The sequence below is a fragment of the Azolla caroliniana genome, unplaced genomic scaffold (genome assembly GCF_043228905.1).
Source record: "Azolla caroliniana isolate FFs.n. ecotype wild unplaced genomic scaffold, voAzoCaro1.0.p SCAF_7, whole genome shotgun sequence".
NCBI classification, from domain to species: domain Eukaryota; kingdom Viridiplantae; phylum Streptophyta; class Polypodiopsida; order Salviniales; family Salviniaceae; genus Azolla; species Azolla caroliniana.
The window spans coordinates 10,992,728-11,013,862 of NW_028230442.1; the positions used below are offsets into that span (position 1 = coordinate 10,992,728).

Consider the following 21,135-nt stretch of genomic DNA (forward strand, 5'->3'; position numbering starts at 1 on the left):
GGCATCACACGTCCAGAGGCTTATTACATTCACCCCAGAGCCTCCGTCTATAACTATGTCGGGGAGTTCTTTCCCTTTTACAATGGCAGTGATTACCGGACTGCTGGTGTCCACCACCGTTGGTCCCTCCTCCGGATTCGAGAAGAGTACCGGTGCCGGTGATGGTTCTCCTACCGTCATGGCCGTCTTCAGTCCTTCCGTGAATCTTGGCACGAGTTGTAGGAGTCTTCCTAGTGGTAACGTAATCTGGCATTCTTGCAACGCCTGCCATGTCTCGTTCTCGGAGTGACTACCGCCGGCAAGCCCTACGGTGTTCTCCTTTTGCCGCTGTAAGTCTGTGACATTCTGCTCATTTGCTTTCTTTACCCATTCCGTTGCTTGTTTCCGGATGGTCTCCTGTGTCTCCCATTCTTTGGCCATGCCCTTCGACCTTGTGATCACCTGCTGCAGATCTGCCACCTCAAGGACTACCATATTTACCGCCGGTCATTTTTCGTAGCTCTTCACTGGGCATTGGTTACTATAATGGCCTTCCTGTTGGCAGTAGTAGCAGTAGGCCTTCCGGGTATTGCTAGATTCAGCATTGTCGGTTGTACCCGGGGCAGGTCCTGCGGTACGCGGGGGGTTTTGTACCGGTTGGCTGCTTGGAGCTCCTTGTTCCGGATCCCGGGGTTAGCCGCCTTTTTTAAAATGCCGTTTTTTGTTATAGCTCTTCTTATTACGGTACTCTTGACGGGGTTGCCCGTTATATCTTCCGTATTCCTCCCGTTGCTGACGATACCCGGGGGAGTGCTCCCAGTCGTAATGTTCGTATCGTCTATTGTAATCCTGGTACCGATCATGTTGGTCATAGTTATCCCGCCAATCACCGTACCGGACATCATTTTCCCGTCGATCGCCATACCGGACATCCTGTGCCGGTCGGTCGCGGTCCATTCGCCGCCAGCGTTCGTCTTCTTCATCCCGGCTGCTGCGTGGCTCAATTTGTCGGACGGGCGGTTCAACAGATTATACTCGCACCTATCCGTCGTATGGCTCTTGGATTGACAGATTACACATTGCGTCCTCATAGTGCATTCTAGAGCCGAGTGTCCGGAATTCAAGCAGGTTGTGCACTGTATTGCTTGCCGAAACCGGAGGTCTTCATCGGACGGTAACGCCCGTTGAAGTGCTCCCAATGTGAGCCAGGAGCTTGTCTTTTCCATCTCTCTCACTCGGTCAATGACCTGGTCGATGGTACTTGTGCGGAAGTCAATTACCGTGCAAACCGTGCGTAGGGGTTCCCGGAGCGCGTTTAGGAATATAGTCCGTAATTCCTCCTCCGGGGGTGCGCGGGCAAGCTGACTATGCATCCATTGAAACCGGATGACAAATTGGGGAATGCTCTCCCCTGCCTCTTGCCGGATGGTATAAAATAAGCCTACCATTACGGTCTGGTCCACCTCCTTTTGAAAAAAATCCAAGAATTTAGCTTTTAAATCTGCAAAGGTGTTGATGGTAGACGGGACCTGCGTCCGGCACCATCTTGCTACCGGTCCCTCCAATGTGACGCCAAATTCCTCTATCTTAGAGCGTTCTTCTTCCTCCGGGGTCAATCGTTGGGACACATGGTTGGCTTCCCATGTCTGTTCAAAGGCGTGCACATGAGCTTCCGCGTCCGGATCATCTCTATACTTAGAGTACTGGATCGGCATGCCGTCGTCCGGTATCGGTGCGCAAGCTGGTAGTGTTGGTGCTCGTTCCGGAATTTTCTCCGGTGTTGGTGGTCTTTCTCGATTTGTTTCCGGCATCGGTTGTTTTTCCTCTTCCTTTGGTGACAGAGGCCTCTCCTCTTCGACTTCCGGTGTCAGAGGTTGCTCTTCCTCTGCTGGTTCCGGGGGTTCCAACGTTAGCACTTCCGGTTCTGGTGTCGGTAAGGTATCCGATCCTTCGTCCTCCGGTTCGCCCGGGGTTTCGTTGCTGTTACGGTAGTTCGTGTGCACGCTGTATTCCCCTTCGGAGTCTGATTCATATGCTGAAAAGGCTTCTGCTTCGCCTTCTCCGTTTGCCAACGCGTGGAGAAGGGATTCGGTTTCCCGGAGGCTGCTTAGGTTGCTGCCGTTGTCCGGGTGCGATGTTTGTTGTAACTAGAGGGAGTCCTCCGCTACTCTCCGGATTACGTTGGAAAATGAGCGATCCGCTCTAATTTCCTGTGCCGATTCCTGGAAAGCCTTGCGTCTCCTTTGCCTTTCGGCAAGGCGTCGAGTTCGATCTGTAACCAGGTCGTGCGTTGATCTAGACATCCATCCGTGCCGTCGTTCGCTGCAAAAACAGGAATCGTGGTTGCCAAAAACTGTGTTAACTCTTAGGGCTGGACAATGGCCTAACACAGGGTGTCTACGGAAGACACTTCACCAAAGGGTGTTACGGCAACCGGATTAGACTTCAACGCTTAATCCGACTTAATTAAGTTACTTATTATGATCTTCTTTCATAAACACACGCGTAAGATATAACAATTAAGACAGAACGGCAATTAACATAGATAGATAATAACGCTCAGCTTTTATTAATTCACCGCTAACTATTACATTGTATCCGGGCCTTTAAATAGGTTTCCGGTCTGTATTAAAAAACGGTGCCATCCGCACCTGTTCAGGATCGGTCCGGATCCGGAACGGCATACCGATTCCGGTCCGTCCGTCCACACTCATAGCTTACTTACAACCATATTCCTACTACTCAATTAACTCTCCGTTTCCCACTATAGATTCCTTTGCCGGCCGGTAACAGAAGCTATGGGTCTCACCATTGAAGACGAAGGATTAGGTGCTATCCGTCTTCAAGGAGTTCCACGCGAGAGTGGAAAGAGAAACCGGTCGGAAGCTGAAGACGGTTCGAGCACATAACAGAGGAGAATACCGAGGGCAGTTCGAGGAGTACTCCCGGTCGAAGGGAATCTGGCTCGAGTTTACTGCGCCGAAGACACCAGAACTAAACAGGCTGGCCGAAAGGATGAACCAGACCATAATGGAGAGAGTCTGGAGCATGCTATCACATGCAAAGTTACCCAAGACGTTTTGGGTTGAGGTGCTGACGACGACGACCTATGTGATAAATAGATCACCCTCAGCACCCTTGGAAGGAAACTCACCTCAGAAAGTATGAACCGATAAAGATGTATCTTATTGGCATCTGAAGGTGTTCAGGTGTCTCACATATGTGCATGTTGCAAAGGACAAGAGAGCAAAGTTGGATCTGAAGTCCAGGCCATGCATATTCCTTGGATACGGCGATGATGAGTTCGGTTACCCGGTGTGGGATCCGGTCGACAAGAAGGTGTTCCGGAGTCGGGACATAGTCTTCATGGAAGACAAGACCATTGCTGACTGGGAGTCGGAGAAGGTGATGAACTCCGGATCATTCATTGAAAACCAGCTCGAGGACACTGGAACTGGCCGAAAGGATGAACCAGACCATAATGGAGAGAGTCTGGAGCGTGTTGGCACATGCAAAGTTACCCAAGACGTTTTGGGCTGAGGCACTGATGACGACGACCTATGTGATAAATAGATCACCCTCCGTGCCCTTGGATGGAGACACACCGCAAAGAGTATGGACCGGTAAGGACGTGTCTTACCGGCACTTGAAGGTGTTTGGGTGTCTCGCAAATGTGCATGTTGCAAAGGATAAGAGAGCAAAGCTGGATCATGAGTTTGGTTACCGGGTGTGGGATCTGGTCGACAAGAAGGTGTTCCGGAGTCAGGACATAGTCTTCATGGAAGACAGGACCATTGCCAACTGGGAGTCGGAGAAAAGGATGATCAACTCCGGATCATCCAATGAAAACCAATGAAAAGATGTTAGTCGGTAACCATATGACACTTGACGAACCGGCCGGATACGGATAGGAAACCAAACCGACCGAAGAAGAAGAAGAAGAAGACACCGGAACCAGACAAGATCCCGAATCGGATTCGGATTCGGAACAAACGGAGGAACTGGTAGTTAGAAACCAGGGACGGAGATATCCTCTCCGAGAAAGAAGAGCCCCTCGGAGATTTCTGGATGCAGAGCATGTGTTGCTAACCGATGAGGGGGAGCTGGAAAGCTTCGAAGAAGCAAAGAGAGACACCCACAACCGCAAGTGGTTGAGTGCCATGCAAGATGAGATGGATTCCCTGCATGAGAACCACACATATGAACTAACGGAGTTGCCGAAAGGGAAGAGAGCACTCCGGAACAAGTGGGTGTACAAGTTGAAACCGGCAAATGCCGGAAATCCACCCAGGTATAAGGCCCGAATCATGGTGAAGGGCTTCCAGCAGAAGAAAGGAGTGGACTTCGATGAGATCTTTGCCCCGGTAGTAAAGATGACATCCATCCGGACGGTATTGGGCATAGTGACAAGCATGGACCTCGAGGTAGAGCAACTGGACATGAAGACAACATTTCTCCATGGTGACCTCGAAGAGGAGATCTACATGCATCAATCGGAAGGATTTGAGAAGAAAGGGAAGGAGCACCTGGTGTGTCGGCTGAAGAAGAGCTTATACGGACCATGGTTGTTAGGTACATTAGGTACGGTACTGATACCATACGTATTTAACGTATTAATACGGGTATAGTACCTCCCAATTTTAAAATACGTTAAATACGTTTTTTAGTATGTTAAATACCTATAAAATACATATAGTACGTTAAATACGTTAAATACTTCTAGAATTTGAAATTTATTTACTTTCTTAAAAAATATTTGTAATATTGTAATATTGTAACCGTGTATAGGCAATGTAACGAAGCATTCCATGGCTGTAGTTGCATCTTAAAAGTACTAAAGGGCAAATCGAGCAAATATGAGAATCAAAAGGATACAAATCAACAAATCAAATAGATATTTGTTAGGTAAAAAAAAACCCAAACTTGTTGGGCATTTACAACAAAAGCCAAGGCCACGAAGCAAAAACTATATATCCCTCACATGATTGAGGGAATTCACATGATGAGTCATGACAAGCTACAATTCTACAAAAAAAATCGTACTTTTGACAAAAACAACACTTTGACAAGAAGTGCAACATACCTATTGAAGAAAAGACCACATCTTTTGATTTGGAAAAAACCTTCAGAACACATAACATCAAATATTTGAGATACACTTACATTGCATTTTGTCAAAGAAATAGAATGCATTGTAGGAACAAAATTTAGAAAAAAACCTTAACAACACAACATCAGATATTTGACTTCTAAGAACACATAACTTGAACTATGTCCAAGACTCCAATGTATCAAAATGGGCTTAGATCAAAGAAAAGTAACATATGGCTATTGAGCTTAGTAATAATGTATAGAAATCAGAAATATTAGTCATTAGATCTCGTCCTCATCACAATCACCATCTTCATCATCAGATTCAGTGTTAGTTGATGACATCAACATAGGTTCTTCATCAATAAGATCATCATAATTTGTATGAATTGCTTCTTCTATTCCATTGACATTATCTTGATCATTTGGTGGTAAAGAAGCAAATGTACTTGATCTTGTTATTCTCCTATTACAAGAAGACTGCTCATCATCTCTTCTTGGCCTCTGCCTCCGTATTCGATCAATATGGACTCCATCGCTTGATGTTGTCGTATGTGATCTTGTCATGCTCCTTGTCCTTCTTCTCATGCTCATTGTTTCTTGAAAATAAGTTTCATAGAATTCTCTATCCATATCATTCTCGTGGCTAATAGATGGAATATCAGGAGTCTTAGAGACATCTATCTCATTTGGATTCACCTGCAAACAAGTTTATAAAAGCTTAACAAAATTTGAGGAATGTAAATTATAAGAAGTGAATAAAACAATACCTGCATTGGAGATGCATTCACAGTCTCAAACTTGCGAACTAGCCTTAAGTTCTCTCGCACATATACCAATCGTTCAAGTTGTGCTACCTTTAGTCTGTTTCTATTTTTTGTATGTGCGAGAGCATGTGCATTCCAATTCCTTTCTGCTGCCCCAGAAGAGCAATCCTAATAGAAAACAAAATATGAAATAAAAGGTAGTACACAAAAGTGCAGTATTTTAGAACTTAACTATAAAATTGATCATTTTTTCAAAACTTGACACTTACTTGGGATAATATGCGGACAGCTAATGCTTGGAGCTTTGGAGTTCTTCCACCAAAATTTTCCCACCATGTGACTGGCGTCATCATAGATATCTCTTCACGTGCTAATGCATAGCTAAATGTCCCTGTACCATTTCGATATTCATGCAATTCACGAAATAAGATATCACATTCAAGTGTCGAGTACAATTTTTCTGTATAGCTCATCCATGCATCCATTAACTTGGGGTTAATAAATGTAGCCTCCTCTCTCCACATCGGATGCAGCAAATGAGCTACAAGGTGGATCGGCCTCTTGAACCATTTCCATCGTATGTCAAATAACTTCAAAACATCTTCATACCTAAAAGGGTATTAGTAATTACAAAATGATCTGATCTTAAAACATGAGAAAACATTTGGAGGTTTAATGCTAGGAAACCATAAAAAATTAAAATAAATATGAAATTTACTTGGATTTGTGGGGGATGTTTTCTTCCACTCCTTTTGCTAAAACATCTTTGCTTCTTCGCATAAACTCATATAACAAACCAATAGTGGATCCCTCCCTATCAGTAAGTCGTAAAACACTATACAATGGTGCCATTAGGGTCAAAACAACTTGAAACGAGGACTCAGTTGTAGGATCAAGGATGTAGTTCTTTACATTCATGGCATCTGGCTTATTGCAATCTGACCAAGACCTCCACATGTCACTAACCACTGTTTGCTCAAGAGGATACCAAACTTTGAGCAAACGTTGTATGACAAGGTACATCACACCAAACCTTGTCTTAGAAGGTCTCAAGATGGCGAGGTTACTGTGAGCAGAAAAAAATTTCCTAACATTCCTCTTCTTGCAAAAAAAACGTACGATATTATTTTCTTTCAACATAATACTTTTCATCCAAGGCAGCTGACCAATGTCCTCCAAAAGTAGATCTAAAGAATGGGTTGCACATGGAGTCCAAACAATATTAGGGAACTCTGATTCTAGCAAAGACCCCATGCGGACACAACTAGATGCATTGTCTGAAATGACTTGGACCACATTTTCCTTACCAACTTCTCTAATTGCCTCTGAAATTCTTTCAGCTAACCAAGAGCTATCAACTGTTGGTGTTGTATTAGCATGACTACAATCAATGGACTTGAGGAACATTGTCCCATAACAAGATGATACGAGGACATTTACAAGTTGCCTATGAGAAACATCAACCCATCCATCTGTTAATATAGAACAACCATACTTGGGCCATAATCCTTTTACCCTTTCTAACTTTGCTTGCAAGGATATAACCTCATTTTTCAAGCCTTTCGTCCTCATGTAATTATATGTGACTCCATTATGTTTCTCTCCAATTGTAGAGAAAGCTTCTAACATGTTCCGCCAACATGGTGTTTTTAATAGATTAAATGACAAATTTGCTTCAATGATACATCTCACCTCCATAACGTTTGCATGTTGTGTCCTTTGCATTTGTAACACATGTCCTTTACGCAACGGTTGTTGTTTCACTATAATTGCTGGTGGATATGGTTGGCGACTACCACCACCCATACATGACATGCTTTGACTTTCATCAACAAAGGTAGACGAGCATGAGGTAGAAACACCTAAAAGAAAAAAAAATTCAAGATAAATAATTTACAATTATTTAAACATTAGTAATCAAGACACCTATTGTAGCCTTGTGTCTATACCTTGTTCAGGCATGTTGAATGAGTCGATCTCTGCTACTATATCTTCTTCTTCGCCAATTGCTTGGCTTCCACAATTACCATACAAAGTTGTAAGGTCAATCAACATTTCCTTGGGGACATTGGTACATTTCGTTACTCCATGGCTAGGTTTTCCAATTAAATGAGCAATCATTCGTGTTGCTGACCCATGCATATGTTTGTTGCAAAATTTACAGTTCCAACTCCTATTTCCTGTTTGACTTCTTACGACATTGAGGCAACATGTATCCCAATATTTGTTCTTAATGGGCGGCATTTTCCTTCTTTATTTTCTACAAATCAATAAAATTGAGATATTGAAAATGGAAAATAATGCACAAAAAGAGGAGCAAGATTATATGAATGCATTAAAGCAAATCGAAGAACTGAAAACTTTGAATAGATCAACCTTCAGGGAGGATGAGGATTATACTACTTTAAATAAGCAATTACAGGATACTCAAGAGTATCTTTTATTCATAGAAAGCAAATACAAGAAAATGTCACAATTAAGGACATGTATAAAAACAGAAAATTCAACTCTTTTGGAAGCTAAAAAGGAAGCAAAAATTACCATAACTTAACTAAAGAGCCTTAATGCTTAACGTAATAACAACATGCATAAAAGCCAAAAAATTCAACAAGTTTGGAAGCCAAAAGGGAAGTAGAATTTGGTCAAGAAATCCATCTTGAAGATGTACAGAAAGGGTTCGATGAAGATCTATTTATTCATAGTGTTTTGCTAGATATGTATGTCAAATGTGGATCTATAGTGGAAGTGCAAAATGTTTTCAACCGAATGTCCAACCGAGATGTGGTATTATGGACAACATTGATTGCATGATATGCTAAGCATGGACCCATTGAGGATGCACTGAAAAGCTTTGAAAAGATACAAGATGAGGGGATACTTATTACTACCAAACACTTTCACCTTTTCTTGTGTCTTAAAGGAATGCTCTCATTGGAGGCTTTGTTGAGTATAGAACTACTGAGAAAGCATTAGATTCTTTCGATAAAATGCAAGTTGATGGAAGCTTTCCAGATGCATATACATTGCCCATGTCCTAAAAGTGTGCGGTTTATTAGGGCCTACAGATAAAGGACAATCCATGTATATGGAGGCTGTATTGAAAGGGTTCTAGCAAGTGCACATTTATTCATACCCATCACATTCAAAAGCAGACAACCAAAACCATGATATTCCAAAAAATGAGTAGTTGTTAACAAAAATAAATATGCATTGCAAATGATAAAAAATGGGACATCATTAAAAAAGGACCAAGCACTTTTCCCATGACACGAAATTGAGATCTTCAATGTTTCTGGAAACCAATGTCATTTATAGTAACATGGAAAGTAAATTAGAATGATCAATTTCTGAAATGAATTCAAATGGGATACAACCACTAAAATCAATAAGCAAAGGATTAGCTAATGCTACAAATTGTGAAAGATTTTGAACACATTGTCTACATGTATACATACATGTTTGAGTTTCAACACATGGTTCCTATAATATTTGATCTCAACACTTGCAAAGAGGAGAGTTTTATTGCATGACGTCAATTACAATTGTCTACCAATTTGTTACTTGTATAGATGCATTATTGTGGAATAGATAGATTGCTGGACACAAGCATACGTAAACTAGATTAACTAAAAATTAAATCTCCCTTGTCATTTGGTATTATCATACAACTTGACATTGGAATACAACAAAATGGGAGGTATACTTAATCATAAAAAATAAAAGAAAGAAACATATTCACTAACCTGATTTTATTTTCTTCTTGTTGTTGTTGTTGTTCTTCTTGTTCTTCTTGTTCTTCTTGTTCTTCTTCTTGTTCTTCTTGTTGTTGTTCTTCTTCTTGTGCTTCTTCTTCTTCTTCTTCTTCTTCTTCTTCTTCTAGTGCTTCTTCTTCTTCTTCTTCTTCTTCTTCTTCTTCTTCTGCTTTTTCTGTTTCTTCTTCTTTTTCTTTTTCTTCTTCTTCTTCTTCTAAGTCTATTCTGTCCGTCTTTCTTCCTTCCTTCTATTTTACTAAAGTTGTTCTTTTCTTTTGCTTTCTTTAGGGCTTTACTCACATTTTCTATAAATACGTACTATACGTATTTTTTTAAATGTACGTTAAATACCGTATTAGACGAATGTATATGACATTTGAATGAACAACTTTGACGTATGGTACGTACTATAAAAATAAGAAGGTATTATACGTATTGATACGTTAAATACGCGTACGTAAACAACGTTGATACGGACTAAAGCAAGCTCCCCGGCAATGGTACCAGAAGTTCGACTCCTTCATGACCGACCAAGGGTACCACAAGACGTAGGCCGATCACTGCGTGTTTGTGAAGAAATTTGACGGAGGAGACTTCCTGATACTCCTCCTATATGTGGATGATATCTTTGCTTCTTCGAAGCTTTCCGACTCCCCCTCATCAATTAGCAACACATGCCCTGCATTCGGAAATCTCCAGGGGGCTCTCATCTCTCTTTGACGGTATCTACAACCTTGGTTTTCGGCAACTGGTTCTACCGTCTGTTCTTCATCCGAATCCATTTCCGAGGTCTTCACCGGTTCCGGTGTGTGCTTCTTCTTCTGCTGGTTCGGTTTCTTCTCCAAAACCGGCTAGTTCTTCAAGGGTCATCTGGCTTCCGGGCGGATGGGTACTCAGCTCCTTCAGCTAATCTTTGCCTGTCGACTCGGAATTCATTTTCTTTTCCTCCGACTCCCAGTCAGCAATGGTCTTATCCTCCATGAAGATACTGTCCCGACTCCGGAACACCTTCTGGTCGACCAGATCCCACACCTAGTAACCAAACTCATCATCGTCGTATCCAAGGAATATGCATGGTTGGGACTTTGGATCCAACTTTGCTCTCTTGTCCTTCGCAACATGCACATAAGAGAGACACCCAAACACCTTTAGATGCCGGTAAGATACATCTTTACCGATCCACGGCTCCTCGAGAAGTACGAGCTCGATGACACGCTTCGGTTATCGAAGCAAGACTTCATGGAGTGGGTGGAGACCCCCGGAAAAGGGAGGAACGCGTCAGCGCTCCTCCAGGAGTTTGAGGAACGCTTCGCACGGCTCTCGGCACTGGACAAGACCCTACAATACTCGGCTCGCTCCTTGCTCCCATACCGGGAAGTCCTCGTGTGCCGGCTCAGGCGCTACCTCGTTCATTCCTTCCACGAAGCTCCAATATCCATGCCCCAGCAGGTAGTAGTGCATCTTGTATGACCAGGACGCGTAGTGGCTCCAGTCGAGCTTCTCTGTTGGAAGTGAACTCGCCATTCCTCTGTCCATATCTTCTATCTATCTGTTGTTACCGAGTTCTAGGGTTTGTCTACGAAAGCAAGTGTCAGTTGTAGAGGTTCTTAACCCTCGCGCTTTGATACCATGTGAATGTTAACGTGCGGAAGCGTTAGACAGAAGCGGCTTAGTCGGATAGCAACAGAGAATAAGAGGTTTAATGGAGAAGCTTAATACATAGAGAGTATACGCGGGAGAGACAGAGAGAGCAGAACATAAACTCAATTCAAAATAACTCTAAAGCTCTGTACCTACAATGTGCTATAATAAAACTATTTATACAAAGTCCATAAAGGACTGACAGGTACTTCAATGCTCATACGAACGACTGACACTAACTACGAGACAATGATTACCTAGTAGTCTAGGCTACTACTAGGCTTCTAGTTCCCGCTCGAACCCGTCTCCCCGATCCGGCCAGTTGTTTCCAGATACCATCTGGATACTGATCCGGCTCATCGTCCCGGATGTCGATCTGACTCAAGTTTATTCAGGCGATCCGGATCCGATTGAGCTCGCTCTCACAACATTACGGGTAACACATGGCATGCCTATGGGATAGTGCATTGCACGGTGAACCCACTCGCCATGACAACTCTTCTGAACCAGAACTCCATCGGTCGTCTCAACGGTCGGAAAATCCCTCGACCGTATCACTACTCTATGATCGATAACTTCGATCGGAGCTTTACTTGACTCAAACCTTCTTGTTCGGTCTGCAAAAGTCGCGATTGGATCATACACCAATCGCCTAGTTCACTGTGGCATGGTCATGAAATCGTGTTGTGAGTTTGTGTATTCTTTCTTTCATCATATGAGTTGTGTTTTCGAAATTTCATGATTTGTACCCCTTGATTTTAGAAATTTTCGTTATTACCCTCAAATTTTTGAAATTTTAATGGATACCCTTCAGCTTGTGAAATTCTCCTCTCTGCTCCTCGTCTCTTTCTTATTTCTTTTCATCTTCGTACACTTTCTTCTTTGTCTTCTCTCTGGCTGACTTCGCGGCCGTCACTCTGCCCTTCTCTCAGTCGCGCGTATGGGCCGTACTCTCGGATGCGCATCTCGGACATACTCTCAGTCGCGCATCTCGACCATCCTCTCGGCCGTATTCTCAGCCACCCGTCTCGGTCGTGCTCTTGGTCACGCGTCTCGGCCGTGCTCCTCAGCCATATTCTCGTCCGCGCATCTCGGTCGTGGCTCTCGGCCACGTGTCTCGATCGCGCGTCTCCTCCGTATTCTCGTCTGCGCATCTCGGTCGTGGCTCTCGGCCGTGCGTCTCGGTCGTGCTCTCGATCGCGCCTCTCGGACGTCTCCATCACCGTCACCGGATGTCTCTATCCAGGCGGCAGTCGCTCGGCCTACTGTAGCGGCTTCAACTCTTGCCACTAGGCTTCCCGGACTTCTTCTAAGAGAAATGGAACTTCGAATGTCTGCTAACAGTGCAAATGGTACTGAGCTTTAATAGTATGCACGCTGATGGAGAGAGCTGTGGCATTGTATTCTTCGATTAGTTTCAACCTTCTTCACTGTTGATGGTAACGACTCAATCTTTTCTTTCTGCAAGTAGATTGCCTCTTCTTCCCATCCAAATACCCGTTCTTAGAATGCTCTTTGTGTAGAAGTCCTTTTGATTAGGAACAAAATTCCGGCCCATTACACGAGCCTTCTAACTAGTACACATCTTTTCCAGAAAACAGAGGGCCAAAAGCAAAGAAAATGAACCCTTATCAGAGAAGGAATCATTTTAGAGACATAGAGCCATAAGGGGACCATCAGGATCACAATAATTTCTTCGACCCAATTTCCTTCTTCTCGTCTCTCAACAGAGTCTCATTCTTTCATCTTGATTTTCGAAGCCAGAAAGCTTCAACATCATATGTGTAGCCATAGCCATGGCCACCATGACTGTACCTAGAATCGTCATTCATAATCTGAGCTACGGTTTTCTTCTTAACCCCAGAATCTTTAGTTGCAGGGCGAGCTATGGAGAGCTTTGATTCCTTCTTCGAATTAGCCGCAATGGCCAAACAGCTAGAAGCCTGATCTGCGTGATGATGAGGGGATGGATCTCAGACTGATGATCCTCTTGTGGTTCTTCAACATGCGTCTATTTCTATTATTCTGCACTTCGTGGTGGTGGGACTCTCCAACAGAGCATTCTGCCTCTGTTGCAACACTTCGATTACACATTCCATGTACACGATCTGACAGTCGTATGCAGGGAATGGGAAGCTGACCCTATACCCATGCATATTATCGATAAAGCATCTCTTCTCTCTCTTCCATCCCCTAACGATAGGACTTCTGGAAACGAGCACGAGCACCTCTACCACCGAACTGCTTGGGTTCACAACAACGAGTATCAGCCACAAGTAGTGTTCGATCATACCTGCCAAGGATATCACGGATCTCCTACTTTGACTGATCATCTACGTACTTCTAGTAGAAGGAAACAAAGGCCTTTGCGATGGCCTATCGGATGGCATAGATCTGAGAGGTATGGCCTCCTCCACAGACACAGATATGGGTATAGACACCAGTGAACCGATGGCGACCGAGGAGGACAAGTTTGATGAGCTCGATGGGGCCTCCGTTGGTGGCTCCAAATGTCCGACCAGGACATAACTTGTGGAGACTTTTGCGACAGAAAGCTATGGCCAGGATGAGGAGGAGAAGCTTGAAGCTTGGCCATGAGAGACAAGTAGGGAGTACATTACTTACCCACTTTCTCACCTTTGTACACATGAACACAAATGTGCATGTGTTCATACACATACTCATCCTCATACACTCATTCATATTACACATACACATCAACCACATTATCGTGTTCCACCCCTTATGCCTCCCTGTATATTCTTACTTACGAGTAACAACCACCTGCCAATCCATCGAAACATGCAACAGTTCCACTTCACCAGAGAGAACGCGCTCTCAGACAAAATGATAGTGCACCTCGATGTGCTTAGTCTGGGTGTGAAAGACAGGGTTCTTTGCCAACTGGATGTTGCCGAGGTTGTTGCAATAGATCGTCAGCTGATCAGACACCTCCATTCGTAGATCCTTCAGATGCCTCTTGAGCCATATGGCTTCGCATGTCGCGTCAGCCACTCCTCGGTGCTCGACAATGCTACTGTTAGCTGCTTCTTACTGCTCCAGGCGAACGCAACGCTTCCAAGTGAAAACACATATCCGGATGTGGACCTACGATCACCGACATTTTTGGCCCAATCGGCATCCATGTAGCCGACTAGTTGTATGGCTACACCGGTTCAATACAACCCCTTGTCCTTAGTGCCACTAACGTACCTCAGGATTTGGTGCGCATACTGAAGGTGCTCCATGGTCGGATGCACCATAAATTGACTAATCAATCCAATCAGATAAATGAGGTCCGACTGGGTGATGGTCAGATATATAAGGCTTCTGATTATTTGTCAGATTCACCTTTTCGGGTCGCATGTCGTGTCGGAGTCGAGGCGAAGGTTCACATTCCGGTTTAGAGGAGTCGAGACGGATTTGCATTCCGTCATACCGAATTTGAAGAGCATACTAAACACATAATGGCATTGACTGATCAGTATGCCTTTCGAGGTGTGGATCACTTCGATCCCGAGGAAGTAATGAAGGCCTCCTAGATCCTTCATCTCGAATGATGCTGCAAGTTGGGATTTGACGCGGCCGATTTTGTCCAGGCTGGCGTCGGCGATGACTAAATCATCAACATAAAGTAAAATACTAACCGGCCCATTCCAACCTTGCCGGATGAAGAGCGAAGAGTCTGATTTCGACGAAGCAAACCCCATCTGACGCAATCTTTGCGTGATCTTCACGTTCTTGGCACGATGGGCTTGCTTAAGTCCATAGAGGGACGTCTTCAATCGGCACACTGTCGATGTATTCATTCTGGACTAAAAACTGGGGGGTTGGACCTTATACACCTGTTCCACAAGATCACCCTACAAGAACATGTTCCTTACATCCATCTGACGTAGATGCCACCCCTTCGCCGCTGCCACTGCAAGAAAGACACGGATGGTCGTCATCTTTGCGACCGGTGTGAACGTCTCATTGTAATCAATGTCGTGTTGTTGCGCGTAGCCCTTGGCCACTAACTGGGCCTTGAACCGGTTGACAAGGTCGTCAGTGTTGTATTTGACCTTGTATACCCATCGGCAACCCATCGACTTCACTCCTTTCGGTAAGTCCACTAAATCCCACGTCTCATTTTCCGTGAGTGCGTGCATCTCTTCCCTCATAACGGCACGCCAATTTGCATCCTTTGTCACTTCTGCGTAGCTCTTCGGCTCGCGCACTTCTGCATAGCTCTTCGGCTCGCGCACTTCCGCCACTTTTGTTATGTATACACACTGATGCACCATGTACTCGTTGTACCCGTACCTGTTCACAAGGTTTTTCTGGCGGTTGATCGGCGTAACCTCTCATTAGCCGGTTTCAAGGACCTCTTGGTCGTCTCAGACTTTGTCTTTCAAGATGCGTCTTCGTTCTTTCCAGAGTCAGATTCACTCCGATTCAACTCATCTCTGCTGATGTCATACTTTGGCATCTTCTTCTTCCTCTTCTTTTTGCACGTGAACTGTCTCCTTGGTTCCTTGTGCGGGAAGAGTACGGCCGAGTCTCCACTACTCTACTCACTGGCTCTTCATCTAACCGGTCATTCTGACTCAGTCGCTCATTTGGCCCACTTAGCTGGAATGAGATCGGACTCTGATCTAGAGTACCAAATTCTTCTTCATCTTTTGCCTGATCATTACGGGCTCTTTGGCCTCATCCTCCGGAATCGGGTCGGAGTCGGACATTGGAGTCGGGAGAGATCCATGTAATCCACATGTGCCAGCTGTAGTCATAGATTAAGGAGACGAAATATTGGCTCCCGCCAAGACTAACGTTCTGTGTCGGTCCCCATACATCCGAATGTATTAGATCGAGTTTGTTACGACTCTGGTTTCTTTCGCTGGGGAATGGAAGTCGGTGTTGCTTCCCAAGCTGGCATGCTTCACAAATTTGGGACTTTCGGCCACTAAATTTTGGCAATTCGAAAACAACCTATTTCGATTGCAGGTCTTGAAGCCTCTAATAGTTGACGTGGCTGATCTGCTTGTGCCACAACTTGATATTCGATTCGGCCTTCTTTACTTTTGTGAACATAGCGATGCCGACGTCGTTGGTGTCGAGGATGAACATCCTCTCGTCCCGGTGCCCATGCGCGATGATCCGTCCCTCTTCCTCAATGAAGCACCTGAGGTGCGTAAACCGCACATACATCCCCTAGTTGACGATCTACTCAACCGACACCAGGTTCTTTGTGATTGTCGGGACGTGAAGCATTTCATAAGCTTCCCTTTTTGTCCGACATGCACGATCGGGTAAAGAGTGTCGTCTTCGGTTTTGACAACTGTTGGTTGCTCCGGCTTTTCCAAAAACGAGAACCACTCTTCATGGCTTGTCATGTGGTTTGATGCTCTGGAGTCAAGAACCACACTTCCTCCGATTCAGAGTCAACGTACCACACTTCCTCAGATCCGGAAGTGGTCTTCTTCATCGAGTTCGACTTGTGCTTCATCACAAAGGTTGGCCTTTTTCCAGTCTTACCGGTTCCAGATCCTTCCAATCCTTCTACGTACTACGAGCTTTGTCAGTTCCCTCGCCGTATCCGGATTTATCCGAATCGGCACACTTCTTCCAACACTCGCTTTCCCGGTGTCCTTTCTTGCCACAGTACAAGCATTCTGTGTCAGTTTCCCCTTTCCAGTTTTTGGCACCGCTTTGACTTCCCTTGCTTGTGGAGGATTCGAAACTTCTGTCGGCAGTATCTCTATGCCTTCGGTTTTGTTCTTGCCGACCCACCTCGTCCTCCACACCCATAGGGACGATCCGCCTCTGTGTACAACATCTCCATGTCCGATTGAGTGGTCCTTGACCCACTCGTGTGGTTTTCTTCAACCATCAGCATAGATTGCAGGTCCAAGAAGGACGGTGGTTTCTCCCGGGTGCAAATCGCTATACGGATTGGCCCGTACCATTGTGCTAGACCACTGAGGCAGATCTGGACCATCTTGTCCTCCTCCACCGTCACGTTGATGGAACTGAGCATGCTGTAGATCTCCTTGATCTTCGTGTTGTAGTCGGTGACTGACATGTCCCAATGCCAGATATTGTTGAGCTCTTGCCGAACCTGCAACTTCCGAGTCGTGGTACTTGCGGAGCAAATCTTCCAGAGATTTTCCCAGACCACCTTCGATGACTTTGGGTCTTTGATGTAGCCTAGCATCTGGTCGTGCACACAGGACGTGAGGCAATATAGCACTCTGCTCACTCCTTGCTCCCATGTCGGGAAGTCCTTGTGTGCCGAATCCAACATTGCTACATTTGCTCCTTCCACGTAGCTCCAGTATCCATGCCTCGGCAGGTACTGGTGCATTTTATACAACCATTTATGTTGGAAGCGAGCTCGCCATGCTTCTATCCATACCTTTCGTTTCGGTCTGTTCTTTTACCAGAGACCCGAATTTTCCATTCTTCTTTGGGACGACGACAATCAAACTTAGCCATGTAGCTTGTTTTACCGGTCGGATAAAACCAACCCTCAACAGCTTGTCGATTTCTTCTTTGAATCTCGTTGCATACTTCGGGTTCATTTTGGCGTACTTGCTGAGGTGTATTTGATGTTGGTATAGTTGGGGATCCAGCCCTCGCATATCTTCCTATGACCAGGCGAACACGTCTCGAATCTTTAAGGAGTTCAATTGTTGCTTTCTTCTCCTCCAAGAGCATTTCCTTTGCCACATACACTGCTTTTGGTGTGTCACTAGTCCCAAGGTCCACCTCTTCTAACTGAGATGCCTTCACTCGTTGAGATACCGCCATTTCTCGTTCCAATGATTCTTGTGTTTGTCGTAGTTCACGGATCGCCTCCCGATCTAGCTCCTCAAGGACTTCCTCTGAGTGCACGACGTACGGTGTGATGGCTTCGGCGATATCTACTTCAAAGAATGGAACTATCTTTGGGAGTTCATCTAGGTACCGGTCGACTTCGTTGTCTGTTAACCCGTCTAACATGTTTATGCTCTCTGCATATAGCAGTGTTAGCTCCTTACTAGTACCCGCACGTGGTTGGGTTGGGACCCTTACCTTCATCTTTCCGCTACGAAAGGTAATGATGTTCTTCTGCCAATTTTGCTTTATATGCGCAATCCTTAACCATGGGTTGGGACCCAACCTGGCTCCTCAAGGACTTCCTCTGAGTGCACGACGTATGGTGTGATGGCTTCGGCGATATCTACTTCAAAGAACGGAACTATCTTCGGGAGTTCATCTAGGTACCGATCGACTTCGTCGTCTGTTAACCCGTCTAACATGTTTATGCTCTCGGCACATAGCAATGTTAGCTCCTTACTAGTACCCGCACGTGGTTGGGTTGGGACCCTTACCTTCATCTTTCCGCTACGAAAGGTAATGACGTTCTTCTGCCAATTTTGCTTTATATGCGCAATCCTTAACCATGGTCTCCCTAACAACAAGGGATACGCTCCCTGCGTGTTGAGTTGCAGGACTATCGCGGATATCAGAAAAACATGCCCCCCGATTCTAATCTCCAAGTTCCGGATGACTCTGGTTGGCCGAACCGAACTGGTATCCGCCATACGCAACCAAACCAGGCATGACTCCCATTATGTGATACCAAGGTTGTCGCAGGTTCATTGGCTTATCACGTTTACTCTAGAACCTCCATCCACAATTGTTCCGGTTATTTTGTTGAGAGACAAGCTCAACATCAGCCGGATCGGCTGAGCAAGCCGAGGACCGGATCGGTTGGGACAGATCGGTTAGGCCGGACCGGTGCGTAAAACGGATGCGTAAACCGGTACGCAAACCGGTGCATAGGAAGGCCATATCAATGCATAAACCTAAAGGCCGTTAGAGAGATATTCCTCGTAAGGATTAGTTTTGGGAGTAAGAGTCGAGGCTCATTTATGAGCAGTCAAGTACTGTCAGTACTTGTGTCAGCCCGATTGTCAGGGCTTGTATAAAAGTGCTCACTGAGCACATCCTATGTATAGATTGAGTATTATCTTTTTGAATTAAGTTCTTGTGTTTTACTCTCTCTCTCTCTGTCTCTCCCGTGCGTACTGTGCAAACCTAAGCTTTCCATTAAACCTGCGTTTTTTGTTGTTCGGTTCTCTATATTGCGTCCGCACGGAATTCTTTACATGGTATCAAAGCGCGAGGGTTGAGAACCTCTACAGTCGACTTTGCTTGAAGGAAAAACCAACGAAGAAGAACAAGAAAACCGATGGACAGAGGAATGGCTAGCTCGCTTCCGACGGAGAAGCTATACAGAAACAACTACGCGTCTTGGTCTTACAAGATGCACTAGTACCTGCACGGACACGGTTACTGGAGCTATGTCGATGGAGCAAATGACACAGCACCCGATTCGACACACAAAGACTTTCCGGCGTGGGAACAATCGACGAGCAGAGTGTTGTACTCTTTCGCGTCTTGTGTGGGTGAACAACTAGTAAGCTACGTTCGGGATGCAAAAATGCCGAAGGGTGCGTGGGAAAATCTGAAGAAGATTTTCGCCACGAGCACCATAGCTAGGAAACTTCAGCTCCGACAAGAGTTGAGCAACCTACGGCAACGCGATTTGTCGGTGGCTGACTATACCTCGAGGATTAAGGACATATGCGACTCCTTAGCTTCCATCAATGTGAACATCGAGGAAAGCGAGATGGTCCAGGTCTGTCTCGGGGGTTTGGCGTCGAAGTTCGGGGTGTTCCGAATTGTTGTGTGTACCCGGGAGAATACGCCGTACTTTTTCGACTTACAGTCAATGCTCCTAGTAGAGGAGAACCACGCGGGTGCGTCAACGAGCATGCACACCAACAGCAAGATGTTGTACACGGAGGGAGATAGGCCCCGTGGTCGTGGCGGACGAGGCGAGTCGGTACGCAATGGAGGAGACCAACGGGATCAAGGAAGAAGGCACCGAAAAGATGCTAACAGCAATTCCGAACCCTCCGGAAACAGGGGGAGTCGAGGCGACGAGAACCGGCAAGGGAAATCCGCCGCGGAATGTTGGTATTGTGGCAAGAAAGGCCACAGGGAGAGCGAGTGCTGGACAAAGCACGTCGATTTGGAGAGAACCGGGTCCGGAACAGGTTCAGGACAAACCGACAAAGGAAATCGGCAACGATCGCACTACACCGAAGGATCCGGAGAAGCCGGAAAAGGGTCAGTCTTCGTGACGAGACACGAAGAAAACTCAATGAAGCAGACCACCCCGAAATCGGACAAGGTGTGGTACGTCGACTCTGGCACGTCAAATCACATGACGAGCCATAAGGAGTGGTTCTTGTACCTTGAGAAACCGACGCAACCAGGAGTAGTCGCAACCGGAGACGACACTCCGCATTCGATCGCAAATATCGGTGAAGTTCCCTTGAGCCATGTCGGGCAGAAAGGGAAACTCATAAACGTGCTACATGTTCCGACAATCACGAAGAACTTGGTGTCGGTCGGGCAGATCATCGACCAAGGGATGCAGGTTAGGTTTACACCCCTCGGGTGCTTCATTGAGGAAGAAGGCCGTGTTATTGCGCAAAGGCGCAGAGATGGGAGGATGTTCATCCTCGACTCTACTGACGGTGGCACCGCAATGTTCACGAAGGGACAAAAAGTTGAGTCGGACATCGACTTATGGCACAAGCGGATAGGCCATGTCAACTACCAGTGGCTTCAAGACCTGCAATCGAAACAAGTGGTGTTCGGATTGCCCAAATTTAGTGGCCGGAAGGCACAAATTTGTGAAGACTACCAGCTTGGGAAGCAACACAGACTTCCCTTCCCCAACGAGTGTAACCGGAGCCGGAACAAGCTCGACTTGATACACTCCGATGTGTGGGGGGCGGCACAAAACGTTAGTCTTGGCGGGAGCCGATATTTCGTCTCCTTCATCGACGACTACACGCGGCACA

The 21,135-nt window shown here is 45.5% G+C and overlaps 2 protein-coding genes across 2 annotated transcripts; both read right to left on the reverse strand.

Annotated features, from left to right (window-relative positions):
* Positions 1–5,352: 5,352 nt before the first annotated feature.
* On the reverse strand, positions 5,353–18,022 carry LOC147861960 (uncharacterized). The gene is made up of 6 exons (XM_087323043.1): positions 17,804–18,022; positions 9,581–9,713; positions 8,334–8,356; positions 6,107–6,145; positions 5,841–6,005; positions 5,353–5,769 (listed from the first exon to the last, which is right to left on the reverse strand). The coding sequence occupies exons 1-6, from the start codon at positions 18,020–18,022 to the stop codon at positions 5,353–5,355; spliced, it is 996 nt and encodes a 331-aa protein (XP_087179169.1).
* LOC147861961 (uncharacterized) lies at positions 6,552–7,958 on the reverse strand. Its single transcript, XM_087322363.1, has 2 exons — positions 7,787–7,958; positions 6,552–7,699 (listed from the first exon to the last, which is right to left on the reverse strand). Exons 1-2 carry the CDS (start codon positions 7,956–7,958, stop codon positions 6,552–6,554), a joined length of 1,320 nt encoding a protein of 439 aa, XP_087178489.1.
* Positions 18,023–21,135: the final 3,113 nt, after the last annotated feature.

Bases quoted from the DNA above. Each gene is read 5' to 3' on its own strand.
- LOC147861961 (XM_087322363.1), bottom strand. From the start codon at position 7,958: ATGATTGCTCATTTAATTGGAAAACCTAGCCATGGAGTAACGAAATGT. The intron at 7,700-7,786 runs GTATAGACACAA...TTTTTCTTTTAG, and splicing joins ATTCAACATGCCTGAACAAG to GTGTTTCTACCTCATGCTCG.
- LOC147861960 (XM_087323043.1), bottom strand. From the start codon at position 18,022: ATGGCGGTATCTCAACGAGTGAAGGCATCTCAGTTAGAAGAGGTGGAC. The intron at 6,146-8,333 runs GTTTTTATACAT...GGTGGAAGAACT, and splicing joins CCAAAAGAGTTGAATTTTCT to CCAAAGCTCCAAGCATTAGC. The intron at 5,770-5,840 runs GTATTGTTTTAT...ACTTGTTTGCAG, and splicing joins TGAATGCATCTCCAATGCAG to GTGAATCCAAATGAGATAGA.